This window comes from Brachionichthys hirsutus, chromosome 2 (assembly GCF_040956055.1).
Source record: "Brachionichthys hirsutus isolate HB-005 chromosome 2, CSIRO-AGI_Bhir_v1, whole genome shotgun sequence".
NCBI classification, from domain to species: Eukaryota; Metazoa; Chordata; class Actinopteri; order Lophiiformes; family Brachionichthyidae; genus Brachionichthys; species Brachionichthys hirsutus.
Window position 1 is genome coordinate 15,175,449 of NC_090898.1, and position 19,846 is coordinate 15,195,294.

Genomic DNA, 19,846 nt, shown 5'->3' on the forward strand with positions numbered 1-19,846 from the left:
AAGACGCCAGTGGAAACATCACATCGTAACCGATCAGCACATACGGGATGGAACGCCGCGGGCCACAGACGTCCTCAGAGCGTCCCTCTCTTCATCTCCGAGACGCGGCTGAGTCCTTCGCTTGCCCATTAGCCGTCGGAGCGCGAACACGTGCTCCGCGAAGATGGCGCCGAAAGACGAGGGGTACGTTTGTTCGTGATTTGGCATTAAGGTGGTTCGAAATAAACAGGCTGACAGGAGAAGGAAGAAACAGAGGGGAGGGGGGCAAAAGAGGAAAGAGAAATGTGTGTGTGTGTGTGGGGGGGGGGGGTCGTGTCCGGGTTGTGCCCATGAGCAGTCAGGATTGTAGCGCAGCCTCGCATTCCAGGCCCGATCCTGAACAAACCCCCGTCTGCTGCTCCAGATCCCAAATGGAAGCAAGAGGCCTGGCGGGGGCTTCCAGCGGCCTTATAAGGGATTGTGGCTCGGCCCGGACGGATCACGGCTGAGGAGCAACAGGGAGACGGACGGGGAAGGCTGGTGCGGGAAGAGGGGATGAGAAAAGACACCACGGTTGTCGACGGTAACCGAAGAACGAAAGAGAACCGAACCCACAACCCGATCTGGTCTTTGAAACGTGGATTCATCGTCAGAACCCGGCGGTGCGGTTCACTGTGTTAGATCGAGTCCCACAGGTCCGTTTCTTTCTGTCTCCTAATGGATGAGTAAATCACCCAGAGCGAGATGTCAGCCCGATCGCATCGCCGGTTCCCGACTGGACTTGGTTTGTCCCGCCGCTCTGCCTTGTGGTTCAGCGGCGTTCAGACGGTGGGATCCAGGAACCTGCTGAGAAACCCGATCAGCCGTCGCTAATCTGATCAGCTCCACTTTGTTCAAGTGTGTCTTATTAAAAAAAAAAAGGAACCCAAACACCGCTCTATCCCCGTTCAGCCCAGCATCCCGGGGAGCAGACGCAGTCATGTGATCTACAACACTTTCCGATCCGATCCGACCCCCCCCCCCCCCCAATCCAGTCTAAACAAGACATCCCCAAATGTTCACCCGACCGCAACAATCCGGGCTTATTAAGTTGAAAACTCCTGACACAAGAGTTTTTCATTCCCTAATCAGTCGGAAGGCAAAAGCCCCCCCCCCCCTCCGCCCCCTCGCCAGTGTGGGTTGGAGTGTGTGTGTGTGTGTGTGTGTGTGTGTGTGTGTGTGTGTGCATGAATCTGTGCGTGATGAAACACTCGTGAAATAGAGTGAAACGCGTGGCCTTTTGAATGTATGATCGAGGGAGTTTTCACGCACCTCCCTCACGCAAACAAGCGTGTAGAAATATCACTCCCATGTGTACAAACCGCCAGTCACTGTGCACACACGAACCCGAACGGATTAGCCCCGCCCCCCACAGGTAGAACACCTGAAAATGATGTTGACAACGCCGTTAAACACGAAACACGACAAAGTAGTTTGTCGTGTTTTTCTGCTAATTCCTTCGCTCAGGCTAATAACCCAGACGCATGCACGGATATACCTCCTTTATCCACCCCCCCCCCCCCCAACCCCCCAGAGAGCCGACAGCTGCTCCAAGCAGCGCCAAACTGCGGCCGCCAAACACGCCAAAACACCCGCGTCTGACCCACGGTAACACACGACTCCCTGCAGGAGCGTTTAAGTGCTCCTTAAATAGGCGGGGCGTTGACGGTACGCCGCTGTGCTGCGATTCCGTCGTGTCATCACTTCCCCGCTAATCCAATCTGACACGCCGCACCCCCCCCCCACAGAGCAAGAGGGCGCCTCAGCCCCCCGCCTCCGGCCTTGACCCTCACCTTTAGTCGAGTTACCAGAGGCCCGGATAATGTTTTCCCAACCGCTAACCATTAGCGCTTAATGAATAACAGCGGTGGCTCAGCTGACCCGTCGGCTGGCACAGGCCCCCAGCTCCGGCGCCGCTCTTTGATACCGCAACCTCAAATTGACCCCCCCAAGCGGCCCGGCAAGGACGTTTTGGGGATGCAGGTGCTTTTTCTCACAACTGCACACACTCCTGAGGGTTGCCAGACATTTCCTCTCTGCGTTTCCTCCTCCCCGCTCCGTGGAACCGGTAGAACCCGACCCCACACCTCCTCTACACGGACTACGTTTCCTGTAGTCTGCATCGCTATTCGACCGCCGTGTGAACGTCTTAATGTCACCAGTCAGCCCGATCACATCAGTTCAGGAACCTTAACCACGAAAAACAAACTTTTAGCATTGTGTTGCAGATCAACGGCGACAAAGACACAACCTCAATGAGCTGCGACTTCATGCCCACAGATATCCAGGAAATACAAGGAAGGAAACACTTCAGCGATTCTGATTTTCTTTTTGTTGCGGAAACAGAAATGCCCTTTAGGATTAGCGCCGAGGTTAAAGAAGGGAGACGGCGAAGTTGCTGAACGCAGCTTGTGTTCGATTAATGCAGAGGCAACCGACTGATCCCATTAAAGCCGCAGCCGCAGCCGCCGGACAGACGCAGACGGCGTTGAGGCCCGACAGCGTGAGGCCGAGACCCGGCGTGCAGCTGTCAGGAGAACGCCACGCCTGGCGTTCCAAGAAGAGGAAGAGTAGCGCAGGTGAGGGCCGATTGAGCGGAGATTAGGAATATTATCGCATCCTATTAAGAACCGCAACGCCGTTCATTAGACTGACGGCGACACGGAGCTACTGGACAGCCCTCCGGTAGGAGCGCGTCAGAACGAGAGGAGGAGGAGGAGATAGAGCGAGTACAAAGGGAATATCAGAGGAAACGATGAAGGCCTCGACGGTTTGCTGTCGGAGCTTCAACACGCAGAGGGAGGGAGGCTGCGCAGACGAGACAAGAAGCAATGCGGCGCGTTACTATTGTAAATCCATGATCAACAGCAACAGAACGACTGCAGAGCGTTAAAAACGGAGCCGTCAGACCAACCGCTCGTCCGTAAGCGCTTCGGGTAAACACGGCGTGAGCACAGATATACATTAAACAATGGCGTCATGGCCGACAAGCTTCACTCCAAGCAGGAGAAAGAGGAGCGGTAAAGCTGTCGGCCCGGCAGACAGGAGCGTTAGTCGCTGTCACACTCAGTTAGCCTTCGAGCAGACAACTGTTTAGTATATCATCAAAGCCCAAACGGTTCTCATCTCCGAGATCTATGGGCGCCGCGCCGCTTGAAAAGCCTCTTGAAAACGCCGTTTTGGTTGCCCGGGTAATCTGGAATCATCATTATGCACGCCATCAAACGCGTAAACAATGGCCGTTTCTTTTTTTTTTTTGCCTCGTTTCTGCCTCTAATGAGCGCCATCGTTACTATGCGTGTAAAATAGGGACAATTCATCAAGCGCTTCAAAAGGAAAAGACTTTCTGCACAAGTTTACAAAGAAGTAGTTTGTGATCGCTCCCCCCCCCTCTTTTATCTAATTGTGGGCCACTCTAAGAGGCAGCATTAATGAATCGGCTAATCACAGTTATCTGGCCCATTCAGGAGTTTTTGTGATGTGAATCAATAAAGCCTGGCACGGTGCCAGTCACCCACTCTGACAGACGTCGCTGGCTGATCTACTTCCGTGCCCCCCCCCCACGTCCAAAAGATGTTTACTCGTTTTCTGTTCGCCCCTTGTCTAGTCTGTGCGATTCGCCAAGGTCAGCGAGGAAGACGAAGAAGAAAGAAGCGCCCATTCGCCACGCCAGCCGGCGTGGATTTAGGTATTCAGGGGCCTTGGATGAGGCTTCCCTCTCCTAAAGTCTGATCGGCTGATCTCAATACAAGTGGTAACCACGGCGTCCGCCACCGTCGGGATCGACCACGCCTCTCGAGCTTCATCTGCGAGCAAACGCGGAACGGCCGAGCCGAGATCCATCGGTTTTCTCTGGACGCAAGCTGCATTGGGATTGAACGCAGGCTGCATTCAGGCTGCATTGGGATGGATGCAGGCTGCATTCAGGCTGCATTGGGATGGATGCAGGCTGCATTCAGGCTGCATTGGATTGGACGCAAGCTGCATTGGGATTGGACGCAGGCTGCATTGGAATTGGACGCAAGCTGCATTGGGATTGGACGCAGGCTGCATTGGAATTGGACGCAGGCTGCATTGGAATTGGACGCAAGCTGCATTGGGATGGACGCAGGCTGCAGCGCGTCCTCCGGCTAAATGAAGCCGAAATGCATCAAATCCATCTGTAACGTAAATGTAGGCACTGTAAGAATATTTGTCTCCAGTTGTTAGATAATGAAAAAACACCTCCTTCGAGACACTGGCAGAGAAAAGAGCAAGCAATTAGACGGGGAGAATGAAGAGGCAGAGTGATGGAAGGCGAGAAAAGCAACAGAGAGCGGTTTGAATGTGATTAATGAGATCACTGCAGGGCAGGCTGTGTCACTATAATAGTCTGGAGGGGGGGGAGGGGGGAGTCAGTGACTGAGACGTAGAAAGGGACCGGGGCTGCATCTAACTCACTGCTATGAAAGGAAAGAGGGGAATGAGACATGGAGACGGATGGAAAGACAGACAGAGAGTAAATCAGAGAAGCCGAGGAGTTAAAAGCAAACATAAGGTTTGGTTGAATGGCACAGCGGGGGCTCTGAGGCTTTAGAGGCGCCTGGACCGGATCAGGCAGAGAGAGAGAGGGGGGGCAGGGGTCAAGTGGAGGTCTGGTTCTCAAGGGTTACACAGACACCCTACCGATCCACACCTGGACGAACAAGTCGGGAAATGGAAGGTTACATTAACTAGAACTCAGACCTGACCTCCGCCTCCTGACAGACAGGATGCAATGACTTCCTGCACGCGTGATGAATTTGAATCCACACGAGTCAAAGGCGTGAGAAGTTTGCCGCAGATGGCATTCAGGGAGAAATAACAATTTCCCAGAATTCCACCTGGTGGCGGTTGTGACAACGCTTCCTGTATTTCTTCGTCAACTGAAGGTTCATGCGAGTCAAGCGGCGACAATGGAGACGCTTATTACAGCCATTAAAATGATTAAGTCTTTGTGCTTTTCGGTTTCCTCCTCTGTTAGCAGGCCTGCTGACAATCCAGGTGGGGGGGGGGGGGCATTAACTCTGGAGCCCGGAGTGATGACAGATCCTCCCAGCCAATCGCTGGCCGGGCTGAGCCGAGTGGCGCCGAAGCTCAGCCTGAAAGAGTCGAGCGAGCAGGTGAGCGGCGTTGGTGCTGACGGGCGGGGTCTCAGATCGCATTCCCTCTGAGGGCGACCAATGAGGACTCACCCAGAGGGAATGTCAGGGGGGGGGTAGACCACTCATCCTGCCGGAGCAGCTGCCCACATTTACAAGCCTTTTATGTCCCTGGCACATCAGCTGCTACCTTCAGTGACCCCCCCCCCCCCCCCCTTGATGTTACTCTAACCGGAACGGGAACCAGGTGAGTCAGCCATGCTGGCCTCTGCTGCGCTACCTAGCTCACCAGGACTTGTCCAGTTGAGCACCTGAACCCCCCCCCCCCCGCTTTCAGCTGCCAGGGGCATTATCCAAACCAGTTCCTGATTGTTCACCGGGGCCTGACGAGAGGAGTTAATTAGGCTGAAAGCAGCACAACACGGAGACGCTTTGTTTCCCATCCATGGTGCCGCCGCTACAAACGGCTACGCTGTCTAGCCGCTACAAACCGCCGCCGGACAGCGTCCGGCGTCCATCAGCGCTTACGTAGAGGACGCTCTCTGGCAACGTGTGTCTTTGGCGCTGCAGCTCTGGATCCCAGCCGCTCTGGGATGGAGGTCAGTCATTCCCACTGTCTGAGAATCGACTCTGATTAACAGGGGGAGTCCTGAATGCGCCCCCCCCCCCCTCCTTTGACCTCGCCCTTCTCCTGCTGCCGCGATGCCTCAGAAACATCTGATTCTACACCCTTCATCTCCATCTCCATCAAAGGAGGCCGCTCTTCCTGAACGCCGTCGTTACGTCCCACGATCCCCCCCCCCCCCCCCCCCCGTGTGTCCCCATACGTCTGCGGTTAAGCACAAAGTGAGCCCCACACGCAGGCCAAATCTAATTTAGTTGACGCAACTCTTGGGTAACTTGGGTGTATTGGGAATAAACCGCAGAGCAGATTGCGTATCTGGAGTTTGACCGCCGTGGCCCTGCAGCGGTCGTTTGGCCCGCTCGTGCGCAGGAGCGATAACGGCGAGGATGGAGCTGGTGGCGAGTTTGATGCACGGCCGATTGGTATCAATGTAAATCCAGTTGTGGAATTTAAATAGGACATTAAGTCAGCGCTGCGGCTACCAGCTGAGTGAAACATCTCCTGGCGTCAGCAAAGAATGGGCTGAAAGTCGGCTTCTGGGTCCGGATGGGAACTGGTTTCACGGCAGCAGCAACAGAAAAACCCTGGAATATTGATTGCCCCCCCCCCCCCAAGCAGCTTTCTGCCGAGGTGAACATTTGCTTCCCTCCATTATCAATCATCGTCTCCGGGGGCGCCGCCAAAAAAAAGCCCACAACCACTTTCTGAAGGCTTTGTGACACTCAGGCGACACATTTATCACATAATTCTTTATGATGGCGGCGGTAACGGTAACTTTCACTCCGACAACACAAATGATACAACGCATCTGGCTGACCTCACACCCTGAACACGTCACCAGACATGCATTCTCCTCCACTCCCTAACCCTCTTAACCCCGCCACGCCACCGGCCTGCAGGCGCAGCTGTATCCGCCAACGCCACCCCGCCTCCTTCGCAACGCTCCAGCAAAAGCCTGAGGAGGCATCAGCGCATACGGTAGCCAGACTGGGGGGAGAGCGAGGTGAAGGGGAGAGGGGATTCTTTGGGAAGGGAGCCAGTCCAATTACCGGCAGCGGTGCAACCCGAGATTCTTTGGTGGCACTAAATTCCCAATTCATCCGTCTCTTCCTCCGCCTCCTTGCGTCTCTGCCTCTTCCTGATACACTTTTTCATGATTTTTCTGGGCTTCACGGCTCACGTTCACCCTCTAACCATGAAAGCCCACGCTTTTTCCATCTATAGTGGCATCATGCCCGGCCGGGTCCCATCGGGTCACCCTGACCACCGACCCTTCATTTAACACCCGAGGGAGACAGGAGATTCCTGCAGAGGGTTGGTGCACACGGAGTGGACATCCAGTGCTTGTTGGACCAATCGCCCACTTGTAAATCACGACTGGTTCTTGACTGGTTAAAGGGGGCGGGGCTTTCGGTTATTGAGTTCCTCTATTGTGGAATCAGCTCCCTGACTGGGTTTGTGAGGGCAGACTCACAGACTTTCCTTTTTAACAAAGCTTGTAGTTAATCAATACAATAATCAATATGCTGTCATAGGCCAGCACTGGTGGCATAACCTAGTTAATCAATACAATAATCAATATGCTGTCATAGGCCAGCACTGGTGGCATAACCTCCCATGACACACTGAGCTCCTCCCTCTGCATCTGGTTATTCACGTTATAAATACATGTCAGTAATCTCTCTCTCTCTCTCCCTCCGTTTGTCCCTCTTTCTGTCTCTGTCCTTTTGTCCTTGGCGCTGCAGAACCTGGACCTGTCAAATCTGATGTCCCCTTTTGCTAGCACTAGCATTTATAGTTTTATATAGCAGCTCTTTAGTCAGTGGTTTGCTCAGCAGCCTCGTGTTTTTGTCTGCTCCTGTTCTCTGTCCCTCTTTGTTTTTGACTCTCCTCCTACCTGTCCTTGTCTCTGTCTCTCCCTCTCTGTCCTTCTACCTCTTTCTCTCTCTCTCTTTCTCAACCCAGACAGATGTCCACCCACTATGAGTCTTGGGTTCTGTTGGAGGTTTCTGCCTGTTGAAGGGAAGTTTTTCCTTGCCTCCGTCTCCAAAATGCTTGCTCTTGTAGGACAAGTTGGGTTCCGTCTTTCCCTGCTACTCCTGTAAAGCACCTTGAGATAACTTTCCGTTACAATCTGGTGAATTGAAGATCTAAAACTTTACTGCCTCATCGAATGTAACCAAGTAGGAAAAGGTGCTGAATTATTAACCAGCAGGCGATTACACTGAATGAATATTCTCTCCACCACAGCCCGATTAGTGTATTGATTGAATTATGAATAGATGGAAACCAAAATAACTCAGACAGGCGGACTTTGAAAGAACAAATGCGTTGCTAAAAGAGGGATCTGTCTAGTGTGTCCACCTCTCTCTAGCCGGGGAGGGGGCGGCTGCATCGTCTCTAACAGGGAAGTAAGAGGCCACATGAACATCCTCCAACCAGCTGTCCAACCAGCAGTGCGATGATGCAACGCCCCCACAACGCAACAAATCATTGAAATTGTTGCATTTGACGTAGCGTTTAGACGACGCATCGGCGGTCTGGTGGCGAAACAGTCCAACAGTTGTTCTACATCAATCAGAGAATAACAGAATCCGCTGACTGAGGGTCTCAGTTTTCATAGGAAGCGCTCATTTTGCAATTCAATCTCGTCATAGAGCGGCAAAAGAAGACCGTTATTTATCACTCGGTCGAACGCTGCCCTCTGCACATCCGTGAGTCCTGCAACAAATCCTCATTCAAGTACAACTTAAGAAAGAATTACTTAACAAAGCTGATCAATAGTCCTGTAATGATCAATTAAATGCTGTCCTGTTTTCTGGATGCCCTCTTGGGAGGCGGTTTTTGATGATGAATGTATGAATGTAATGTTTGTATATGCAGTGTGTATATGTACGGTGTATATGTAGTGTGTATATGTACAGTGTATATGTAGTGTGTATATGTATGGTGTATATGTAGTGTGTATATGTACTGTGTATATGTAGTGTGTATATGTACGGTGTATATGTAGTGTGTATATGTATGGTGTATATGTAGTGTGTATATGTACTGTGTATATGTACTGTGTATATGTACTGTGTATATGTAGTGTGTATATGTACGGTGTATATGTAGTGTGTATATGTACTGTGTATATGTAGTGTGTATATGTACGGTGTATATGTAGTGTGTATATGTACGGTGTATATGTAGTGTGTATATGTACGGTGTATATGTAGTGTGTATATGTACGGTGTATATGTAGTGTGTATATGTACGGACCCCAGGAAGACGAGCTGATGCTACGGTATCAGCTAATGGGGATCCGTCTTAAATAAAATAAATAAATACATCTCATATCTTATTTCCTGCAGCTGAGGTGTTAAATCTATCGTCATTAACTGGCCAGCGACCCCCCCACCCCGAACCCTCTGCAGCATCTGGGTTCTTTAACCAAGGCCAGGCCGTGTAGCCCGCTCTTCCTTTCACCACAAGAAGGGTTCCAGTTAAAATGAATGGGCCGGTGCCGGTTACTCAACGGCGCAACGCTGGAGCTCGCTTAACAAGGAACGAGCGAGCTGCAGCGATCGCCATCACCTCGCTCGGGCGCTCTGACGGAAGGCATTAAATATGTGGTCTCCGTGACCACAATCCATCTGGACGAATGCGAGACGGCTTCAGAGCGACTGCGTCCCCCCCCCCCACCCCCCCGAGTCGCCGTCGCAGTCATGAAGTGAGCACAAACTCACAACTCACCTTCTTTAGACGTCCACTCTTGGTGCCCACGAAGGCCACGCAGTAACCGTTGTAGACATAGAAGGTGACAGAAGTCATGCGGTCCCGGGTCTCGGTGTAGAGCGTGTGTCCGGTCACCAGCTGGGAGCCCCCCAGGGGCTGGTTGATGTCCAGGCCGCAGAAGGAGTCGTCAATGGGCACCGGCTGCAGACGGACGGGACAGTAAAAGGGACAGAGTGAAGTCGGAGACATTAGGAGACAGGGAGCGTTACAGAGGAAGAGGAAGGAAGGATGAAGGTGACGGTCCCAGACGGAGGGAGAAAGCGTCTCAGACGGAACCGAACAGGTGAGCCAGAGGAGAGGGAGGGAGGGAGGAGGCGTGCGTGGGCGAGTCTCCCCGCCAGACAAACGTTTTCTGTTCCACTTAGCGGACATGTTTCAGCTGCGCCCGATCGAGCTCCACCTCGTCCCCGTCCTATCATCGCGCCTCTGCAGGAGGACACGGGCTGCACGGCAACCGCGTCCACCAGCATGCGCCGCATTACAAACGTGCACAAAGTCAGCTTCCTGTCTTCTCGTCCTTCGTCTCGTGCTTCGCAAACGAGCGGAGGAAACACGGCGGTGCTCGCGGGGAACGATCCGATCCATTCGCCGTGTCAAGAACGCGGCTTCTAAACGAATCGTGGCCGCGTTGACGCCTAGAATAGGAGGAAAACAGCCATTAAATTGCACGCAGCGATCCCGAGAAGGTTCTATTAGCGGAGAAGCCGTGCACATTTATGCACGAGGCTCCACTGAATATTTGAATATCACCACAACAAAATCAAGCAGAAGCCAGTGGCAATTAGAATTCTGTGTTCCTCTGCAGACGGTCCCGGTTCACACGGAGACATTTAGAATAAAGCAACGGGACTCAGAGCTTTAGTTCTGTTTCATCTGGAGCGTTTCCTCCGTGCGCCGCCTGTAGCTACCTGTCGGTAAGCGTTTGCCGCTAGCGACGTCACCGTATACGTTCAAAGGCTGGAAATAACCTTGAACGCTTGTGTTGTTCGACGCAATGAAGGGAAACCACTCGCGTCCATGGGGACCGCTGGATGTGGAGGGAAATGTCTTTGGCTCTTTAAATCAGAGTTTGTTTGGACGTGTTGAACCTTAAATTGGTCTCGGCCTATTTCACATCGCATGAATTACGCTGGTTCTACTCAACGTGTCGTGCAATATTTAAAGCCGTGCCCGAATAACTGCCGTTATCCTGGTCTGCATCACGGAATGCTGTTAAACAACGACAGAAACGGAGTGGGAATTGAAGGATGGAGTCAGATCCGGCAGGATATCGGATCTCAGCGTTTCCTCCCGGGGGGGGAACATCGGTGTTATCAAGCCCAGCGAGCGTTTGCTCTCACGAATTGTTAATTAGTCTGAGAGCAAAAAGCGCGACGGGGTGATGGTGTTAGCCGGGTGGAGACAGACAGATCCCATCAAAGCGCTCCTCCTCGGGAGCAACTGGAGAGACGGCGTGAATCTCCAGATGGCAGAAAGCTGGACGGCTGGGTGATAAATATTTGATTGGCAGCCGTGTCTGAACAACCCCCCCCCCCGGTGATTAAGATGCTCGCTGGCTAACTGCTGTTAGCGATGGACCGGAGGAGCGGCGCCGGGATGGAATACGTGTCTTACTCACAAACGGACAGAGTTAAACTGCTACTGGAAGAAGTGACGTGAAAAAGGTCAAAAGGTCAAAAGTAATTAAAAGACGCACACCTTTAGGGCTCGCAGAAGAGCACGCGTAAAACGTATTTAAGAGATGCGTACGTGGACGGTCTATACGGCGCATCAGATTCCGATGGAAGATCCCGAGAACATCATGCAAGAGTGCGTTTGTTTAAAAACGTGCGCACTTTCAGGCCGCCGTGCTGCCTGAGCTGAGCATCCGACGTCAGGTTGGATTTAAGAGTTCCTCATCCGTTGACATGGATCTACATAATCCATATTATACTGTGCATTTATTGGTTTCTCAATAAGTCTTCCAGACTCTATTCTGCGTCGTCTTATCCCCGCGGCTACACACACACGCGCAACGCTTCTGCGTGCTTTGTGTGTAATGCAGAGAGGAGAGGTGAACGTTACTGGCAGTGCGAGCACAGAGCGCGCAGTGGGAGGCGCCGCTTTGCACGTAACGGCTGGCGCTCCGCAGAGCACACAGAGATGATTGGGGATTTGTCTGACGAGACTGGAAAGAGGCTCTAATTTGAGCTCGCTAAAGTAGAAATCCTCCAAACCACCGATACGCATCCGAGCGGATCTTTGTCCTCCGCCTCCTCCTTCCAACCCCCGTACGCCTCCTCCTCCTCCTCCTCCATGGAGCCGATGAAACCCATCAGAACGATTCTGAAGAAATGTCCCGCTCCTCCTGACACAAGGGCTAATGGGGTATTTACTGATTTGAATAAGAATGGCCAATTGATTGATCTGGAGGGATTAGCAGATCAGCGGCCCTCACCGTGGCATTAAATCCTAAAATGACACTCACGATCTAAGAACACTCGGCATTCACAGGCCGATCCTGCATATACAGTCATTAGCCGCATAAGAAATGACAAGTTAAACGCTCATCTGGCATTAGTTCTTAATATTCCTAAATTCTTCATTCAATTACAGGATGAACGCACAGAGGAGCGTCGTCATCCTCCAGGGAACAGCGAGAATGGAGACGCTTAATTCTAACTGACAACATGCATCCGATGCGTGGCCTTGTGTTCCGGCGTAATTGGGGGATTTCAGAAGGAACCGAGCGGCGTGTGTGATCTATATCGGCATCAGAAGCGGAATAACTTAAGGGACACAATCCCCGACCGTCTACGATTCCCGCCCCAATGAAAGGAAGCAGGTTTATTTGGAATGCTCTTCAAGGAGAGTTTTATCGCTTTGATGGCAGCGGAGAGAAATCTATTCCCTCATTCCTGATCGTCTCTCAGCGAGTTATAATCTGATATTTACTTCAAAACGCTTGCGAGTACCGTTAGATAACAGAGGACGCCAAGCGGAGCAGTTTAATTGGCTGCTGTGTTAATTCTTCTGACAGTGTAAACTTTGAACTGGACGAATGAAGGACGAATGAAGGACTAATGAAGGACTAACAAAGGACTAATGAAGGACTAACAAAGGACGAATGAAGGACGAATGAAGGACTAACGAAGGACGAATGAAGGACTAACGAAGGACTAACAAAGGACGAATGAAGGACGAATGAAAGACAAATGAAGGACGAATGAAGGACAAATGAAGGACGAATGAAGGACAAATGAAGGACTAACAAAGGACGAATGAAGGACTAAGTTCATTTAGCAGTATAAGAATAATAATTCTCCCGTCTCCGCGGGACTAAAACGTTCTAGAGGATTATCATGTACTTTAAATACGTAAATACTGCGTACCGTATCGCATGTTTACCATGTTCTCGTACTCACCGCCTTGGTGCACTGAACTTCTTTCCCGAGCAGCCAGTTGAGCTCCAGGTTTCCTTCTCCCTGGTAGCAGGACTGAAGGCGCTCCTTGATCAGCGCGTTGATGTCCCGGATGGTGAAGACGCAAAGCGCCGAGTCATCCGGCGGCCGGTGGAACTGCTTCTGGCCCTTGGAGAAGATGGCGAAGAGCACGTCGTCTTGGGCGCTGATGTTGAGCGAAGAGGCGAGAACGCGGCCCGGCTTGCCGAGGTACGCCGCCTGCAGCAGCCGGTACTCCACGCCGTTCTTCACGCAGCCGACGGGGAGGGAGACGTAGGAGTGGAACTTGCGGTCGTCTTTGCAGAGGCGGACGATGCGAGACGTGTAGAACAGGTCGCTGGCTGAGCCGCTCGAGGACATGCTGTTCTCCGGCGTCTCCGGCTGGACGGTCAGGAAGTAGACAAAGCTTCCGCTGGCGAAGCCGTAAACGTAGTAAATGTCAAAGTGGGACACCAGAGCCAGCGTGTCGGAGGGAATCTTGATGAGGGAAGACACGAAGTCGGTGTGCAGCTCGTAGTCGAGCATGGCCGAGGACTCCGGGTCACGGGGCAGCTTGCGGCTGGAGATGGTAGGGAAGTAGTCCTGCTTCCCGTCTACCGCCGTGCCGATAAACAGGGTCCCGTCCTGGCCCTGCGACGGCACAATGACGCCGTACATGGTCCCGGTCTGGTTGACACTGGAGAGGTAGTGCTCCTTTTTGTGGGAGGGCTCCACCAGGATGAAGAGGTCGTCCAACCTGAGGAGCTTACAGACACCCTGGTAGAGGCTGCCGCAGGCCAGCAGCCGATTCTGGGAATAGTCGATCAGGAGAAGCTTGTTGACGTTATTGGTGGAGACGAGGGGCTCGGAACAGGGCTGGACGATCAGAGGGGGGTAGCAGGCCTTGTTGTCGTCCTCCGGGCCCGTGTCGTGGGAAACCAGGAGGGTCAGGTTGCCCGACAGCTTGTACACGCGATTGACTGCGCCGATGTACAACGCCCCCGTGGTTTGGTGAACCGTCAGGTGGTTGAAGAGCCAGTCCCGACGTTCCGGGCGGAAGCTAGCGAAAGTCTGCCCAGCGCACAAGGAAGGAATCGCTAGGAGCCAAAAGCCGAGCAGGACAGCGGTAGATCCTGCCGTAGGGTGAGGCGATGAAGTCCTGCGTGCGGCCCGCCGGCCCGCCATGTTTACGAGCCCGCGAGCAAACCTCAGAGGAAGCGGAGAGCAGGGACGCAGGGAAGGAGGGAGGAGAGCTTCTCCTTTTTGATGTCGAAGGCAACGCTTGCAGGTCTGACCTTCCGCAGGGCTCTTCACATGTTTCTGGAAAGGGAAACAAGAAGCGATGTCAGATATCATGAGTCACACATCCGGCGGAAAACACGCGGGGCCGAATGGGAAAAGGCTCTGAGAGGTTTCGCTGCTGGAAAAGGTCAATATTCATCCGCGGCGGGGCAACGAGCTGCGGAGGAGAGGAACGGAGGTTCGAAGAGACAATGAGAGGAAATCATTATGGGGCACATTCCGAAGGGGTGGGCGGGCCCGGCGGGACGAGGCAAGAAAGAGAGGAAGGTTACGGCAACGGAGATTAGCCTGGCGTGACTCACCCGCCGCCGCCGCCGCCGCACACGGAGCAAGCGATTTCTAAGAAAACACTCACTTCACACACAAAGCCTCCGACACCTGGGCGGCGACTCGTTACGACTGAATTCAAGTCACAAGAGAGGTTTTCAAGGTCCTTTTTTTGTTGTTGTTGGTTTCCTTTGTACATTGTTTACCTACAAAATGAAAGAAATGCTGAATTAACATTGAACAAAAGTATTTCCGTATATCCCCATTAGAACAGAACAGAACTGTGATCCCCCCCCATCCCCCGCTCCGTGTTTAGCTTGAAGCGAATCGCGTGAAGGCCGAGGTTTAAACACGCTAAGCCCGGGCTGCAGGAGCCAGTTGAGTTAATTATCTCCTCCATTGGAAGGAAGGGTCTGGAACTTATTACTGGAACAAAGTGGGAACAAATTGGGGAGCCACTTCCACGCACCCCTCCCCTCGCTCGCTGCACTTTAAGGGGTCTGTTTTTACAGAATCCAAATGTGTTAATTATTCGGGTTTTTTTTAATCCTTTTATTCGACTCATCTCCCGCCGAAACGATCGTAGCGTGATTATTCACTGGCAGAACAACAATCATCTCTGAATCCGCTGGCGCATCGGGTCTGTACGCAGCTCCCGCGTAGAACACGGAGTAAACAGGCCAACATTTGCGTGTGCGCTTCCATTCCCTCGGTATTATCGGTGCGTTCCATCAGAACCAAGCAGTGCGAGAGGCTAACAAGTGGAAACAACGGCGGCGATGCCGCCCAAAATCAAGTATGATTAGGCGTAGCAATCCGACAAGGGCAATTACTGTGGAGCTGGAAGAGGTGAGCCGGGGGGGGGGGCACCGGGGGTGTTTGGATGTGTCAGACACGGCCCGGCATAATTTGGCACGCTCCGTCCGGGTTTGCATTCCCAGAAATGAGGGCTCGGAGAATCGAGGGTGAAAGATGTAGCTGAAATAATCAATGACTGACCCTTGAATTTAAGAAATGAAGTGAAAACACGGATTACGTGGCGAGGCGCCGCCCATCCGGCGCTGCCCATCCGGGCGGCGCCATCGACCGTGTGCAAGGAAGCAATCCGAGCAGATTCCCTTTGAACCGTGACGCTCCTTTCATAGACCTTGTCCCAAATATGGGAGTGGCCAGACTCCTTCCCCTGTGATCAACGGATAGGCTACTCGTCTTAGACTTAAATATTGACCCCTCGGAGAACATATTGATCCGCGTGTCCATAAACACAGACCCTGCGGCCCTCCATCAAGCTGTTCCCGTCCCGGGGGGCACTTTATTAGCCTGGTCATAAAAGTGCTATTGCCTCTGAAACAGCAGCGAGGGCTAAAAGCCAAGCCACACTCTCAGCTGTCCGTGCACCATCACGTGCACCTTTGTGTGAGGCTAGAACAGGCTAGATGTGCAAAGTGGATCGCATTGGTGGCCTAATCAGGCTCCTGCTGAGTCAGCTTTATGCTCAGGAACGGCAGTCCTTCGCCCTTTAGAGCTCCCGCTGCGCCCCTTAATCCTGCGTGTTTATAGAACATTTATTCCCATCCATCTTTTCTTCCGCTCCCTTTTCTTCCTCCAGTCGTTGGGATATATATATATATATATATATATATGCGTTAATGCCGCATGTTGTGGCAACAGCAGCAAACTGCAAATAAAAGACTGCTCAAAGGTGATCCGTTCATATTGCTTTTGGTGAGCGAGGGAATGAACGTTTTCTTCAAGGTAGATTGCACGGCCAGTTCTTTGTTGCACTCGACAGAGACTTCTCTGAGGAGTCGGCTTTGAACAACACCGGATCGCCCCTCGTGCCCTTTAGTTCAAAGGGGAGCCAGAATAAAATTAACATATAAATACAACCAGGAATGATTCAAACATAAAAAAGACCTAAAAAAAGGAGACGAGAGCATGAATGCGTTTACGAGCGAGGGAGAATGAAGAGCAGCTTCCTTCGGCTTTAGACTCAGAATCTTTAGAAATTCAGTTCTTACTGCATGAGAACTGTGAATATTCGCTATATCGGCACAGACTGACCATATATCCATCTGTCTCAGACACCGCAACACATAAAACCTGCCATGTTGGCAAACTATCAAGCACCTTGTTGAAATGCAAAGAACAAGTCTGCATGGTCCTTTTAATACGCGCGTTGGAAGCAACGTGGAAGGCGAAGAAAGAAGAGCCTCGGGTCAAGAGCGACAGAAAAACACAAATGTCAGCCGAGATCCCGTCTCAGAGAGGAGAACTTTCCATACACAAACTCAGCCGGCTGCCTGAGCGGCATCTCTGCGGCGGTTTGAGGGTCCCTGCGCTGAAATCCCCCGTGAGTTCACTTCCCAGCCAAGTGGGCAGCGGTTCGAGCCAATCGTGATCTGGAATGGAGCTGCAGCTGCTGATTATCTCTCGAAATAATGGTAAAGAGCAGCAGAGGGAACAGGCAAGGCCAGACATGAGGAAATGTGAAATGGTTAAGCTAATAGGCAAGCCAGCGCCGCAGGCCGGAGGGCAGCGAGCTGAGTCAGCAGAGAGCAAGCTTCAGGAAGAGGCCTCCGGAGGAGAAGCCAAACCTTTGGCAGAGGCAGCAGCACTTCTTTAGGTTTTTTTGTTGTTGTTGTTCTCTCTCGCTCTAAGCTTCTTAACAATTCAGCCAAATTTGCTTGATCTCATATTTACTGCAATTGTACCACTAAAGATAAATAAAAAATCCTTTCATGGAGCCGAATCAATTGTTGTCGGATGGGAAAAAGAAAACGGGATATTGTCATTCCGTGCCTCGGATTAATGCGTTATTCTCTTCGCAAATTAACGTAAAGCATGAAATCTCAACGCTTGCGTAAAAGAACGACGCGCCGCGAATCGGATCGACAAAATTGGAACAAAGATCCGCAAAAACCAGCGAGCTGAGGTAAGTGACCTTTGACACCTCGCTCGTTTCGAGGTGAGCTTTTCAGTTGATGTGGCCGATGACGCGGCAAAAACGGAAAGTTTAATCTTCCCCGAAGGAAGAGCGTCTTCGACAGGAGCCTCTAAAAAAAAGCGATTAGCGGCAGAGGTTAGTCCATTACTCTTATAAAGCGAGGCGATAATGAGAGGCCTCGCTGGCATCGCCAGTCGTTGAGCCGGAGTTATATTTATAAATTCCTTTGTCTCAATAGGAAATGGATTCCTCTGCTCCAGTGCCAGCTCCATCCATCGGCTTCCAGGAAACAAATCTTTCTGAATCCCATCTTTACTTTCAGCCACCGCAAGGAAATGATACAGTAGAGAAGAAGGAGGAGAACAGAAGACCTCCAACAACTGGATGATGTCACCGTCTGGCATCCGGAGCTTTGGTGTCAGAGGGAAGAGTTTATTTTCAATACTTTCCCCTGTGATTGAAGATCCCACGTTACGGCGTCATCGCTGCTTTGGCACCATCGATGCCAACGATGTACGATTTTGTTTATTTTTAAAACTAATATTGGCCAGGCGCTAAGCTGCAGTGAAAGGTGCTATCGTTTTGTGCTGCGTAGCAAATGAAAGCACAGTAACGTGAATCCTCTGAGGTGCATCCTTTGTTGAATAGTGCCACCTTGCATTATTGACCCCCCCCCCCCCCCCCGGAGGCGTTCAATGACCTCTCACCGGATTTCACCGTTTGGTAGCAGCCTCTCAGTATTTTCGGAGAGTTACTCTCCAGTCAATGTAAATACGTGATTATTAAAACATCACAAGATGGAATTAACCGCCTCTCGACTTAACCCTGAATGCAAACACGGGCACGTGCGTCTAATCTGTCCTCTTAACCCCGTCTCCGCCGCGGCCCCTCCCCGCCTCAGACACATCAAAGCGTGTTTGAGAAACACACACGCTGGTATTACGCCTAAAACCCAACGACATCCGCAGAGAAAGATTACAATGCTATTGTTATTCTAATGATTCCCCCCCACCCCCGCTCCTCCTACAGCCACCGCCAAACACACATTCACTCTCAGGCTCTTGTACAAGCTCCAACGAGCAAATACCCCCCCGACAATCAAAGGCGTGTGTACATATAGACAAAGACACGGGTGCTGCACGGCGTACAGACATTCTGACATGTTTTTTTTTTTTGTACAGTTCCTGGTGATGCGACTTGCAGCGCCGCCGTCTGAGGTAGAATCCTGAGTCGAGATCTTTCAGCCGGTCCCACCTCCAGCGGCTTCGCCTCGTCGGGACCGTCATCGGCTGGAAGCAGCTTTCTACTAGGAGGCATTTCCATAAATCTGAATTGTGTGTCAGCGAAGGGAGAGGGGAATCCTTGGCAGGGGGGGGGGGGGGGGGGGAGGAAAACAGAGCGGGATGTCATACGAGGCCACGGCATCAGATGTCTCACCTGATTGGAACTCAATCAGGCTCTTTGAGTGACTCCCTATCGATCTTATCAAACGTGAGGGATGGATCTGCTATTTTATAAAACAAATAATTCTACTAACATAATTTCAAAACTCTGGAGAAGAAGTGGCGGAGATGAAGATGCTGAGGTTCTCCGGGGGAGTGACCAGATTGGACAGGATTAGAAACGAGAAAATAAGAGGGACAGTGAAGGTCAGACGTTTTGGAGACACGGTCAGAGAGACCAGACTCCGATGGCTTGGACATGTCCAGAGGAGAGACAGGGACTATATTGGTAGAAGGATGCTGAGGATGCAAAGGACAGGGTGAAGTGGAGAAGCTTGGTTTGCCGTGGAGACCCCAGATGTGAAGAACCGAAAGAGAAAGAAGAAGAAGGGTTCGGTCTTCATCAGGTCTCGTTATCAGGGTCCAACTCCCACGGGACTCTCCGGTGCTTCTTCAGGCCACGTATGACACGTTTAAGAGTCGCTGGAGCAGACAAACGGACCTGGCCGCCTGAAGAACTTGGCTGGTGCACCAGGTAGCAGGTGCAAACGGGCAGCCAGAGGGGCATCGGTCTGAACGAGCAGTCAATTGTTCATCGCGTGTGGAGCAGACTGGAATGAAATGAACAAACGGCCCGGCTCATCCGGCCTTTAAAGAGATTATATAAACTCACGATGATTAATGCACCGCGGAGATGAACATAACAAGAGACGACTGGGCGTGATGGGGGGGGGGGGGGGGCTGCAGCACGACCTGGGGCCACAAGTCTGTATCTTTATGGATGGACCGCTAAACAAACCAGTCTGCTGGATCCAAAGGAGGCGCTGATGAACTGAAGCTTTGGTCCAATAATCGGGATGGATCCGAAAAGCAAGTAAGAGAAATGTTTGAGATCAAAGCCCCCGATTTGTAGCTTGTGAGAGAAA

At 51.9% G+C, this 19,846-nt stretch overlaps 1 protein-coding gene across 1 annotated transcript in view; it reads right to left on the reverse strand.

Moving 5' to 3' along the window:
• Positions 1-14,147, reverse strand: part of plxna2 (plexin A2) — an 83,030-nt gene extending 68,883 nt beyond the window's left edge. Inside the window, 2 exon segments of the mRNA XM_068742799.1 lie at positions 9,502-9,684; positions 12,948-14,147. Of these exon segments, the coding sequence (XP_068598900.1) occupies positions 9,502-9,684; positions 12,948-14,147 (1,383 nt within the window).
• Positions 14,148-19,846: the final 5,699 nt, after the last annotated feature.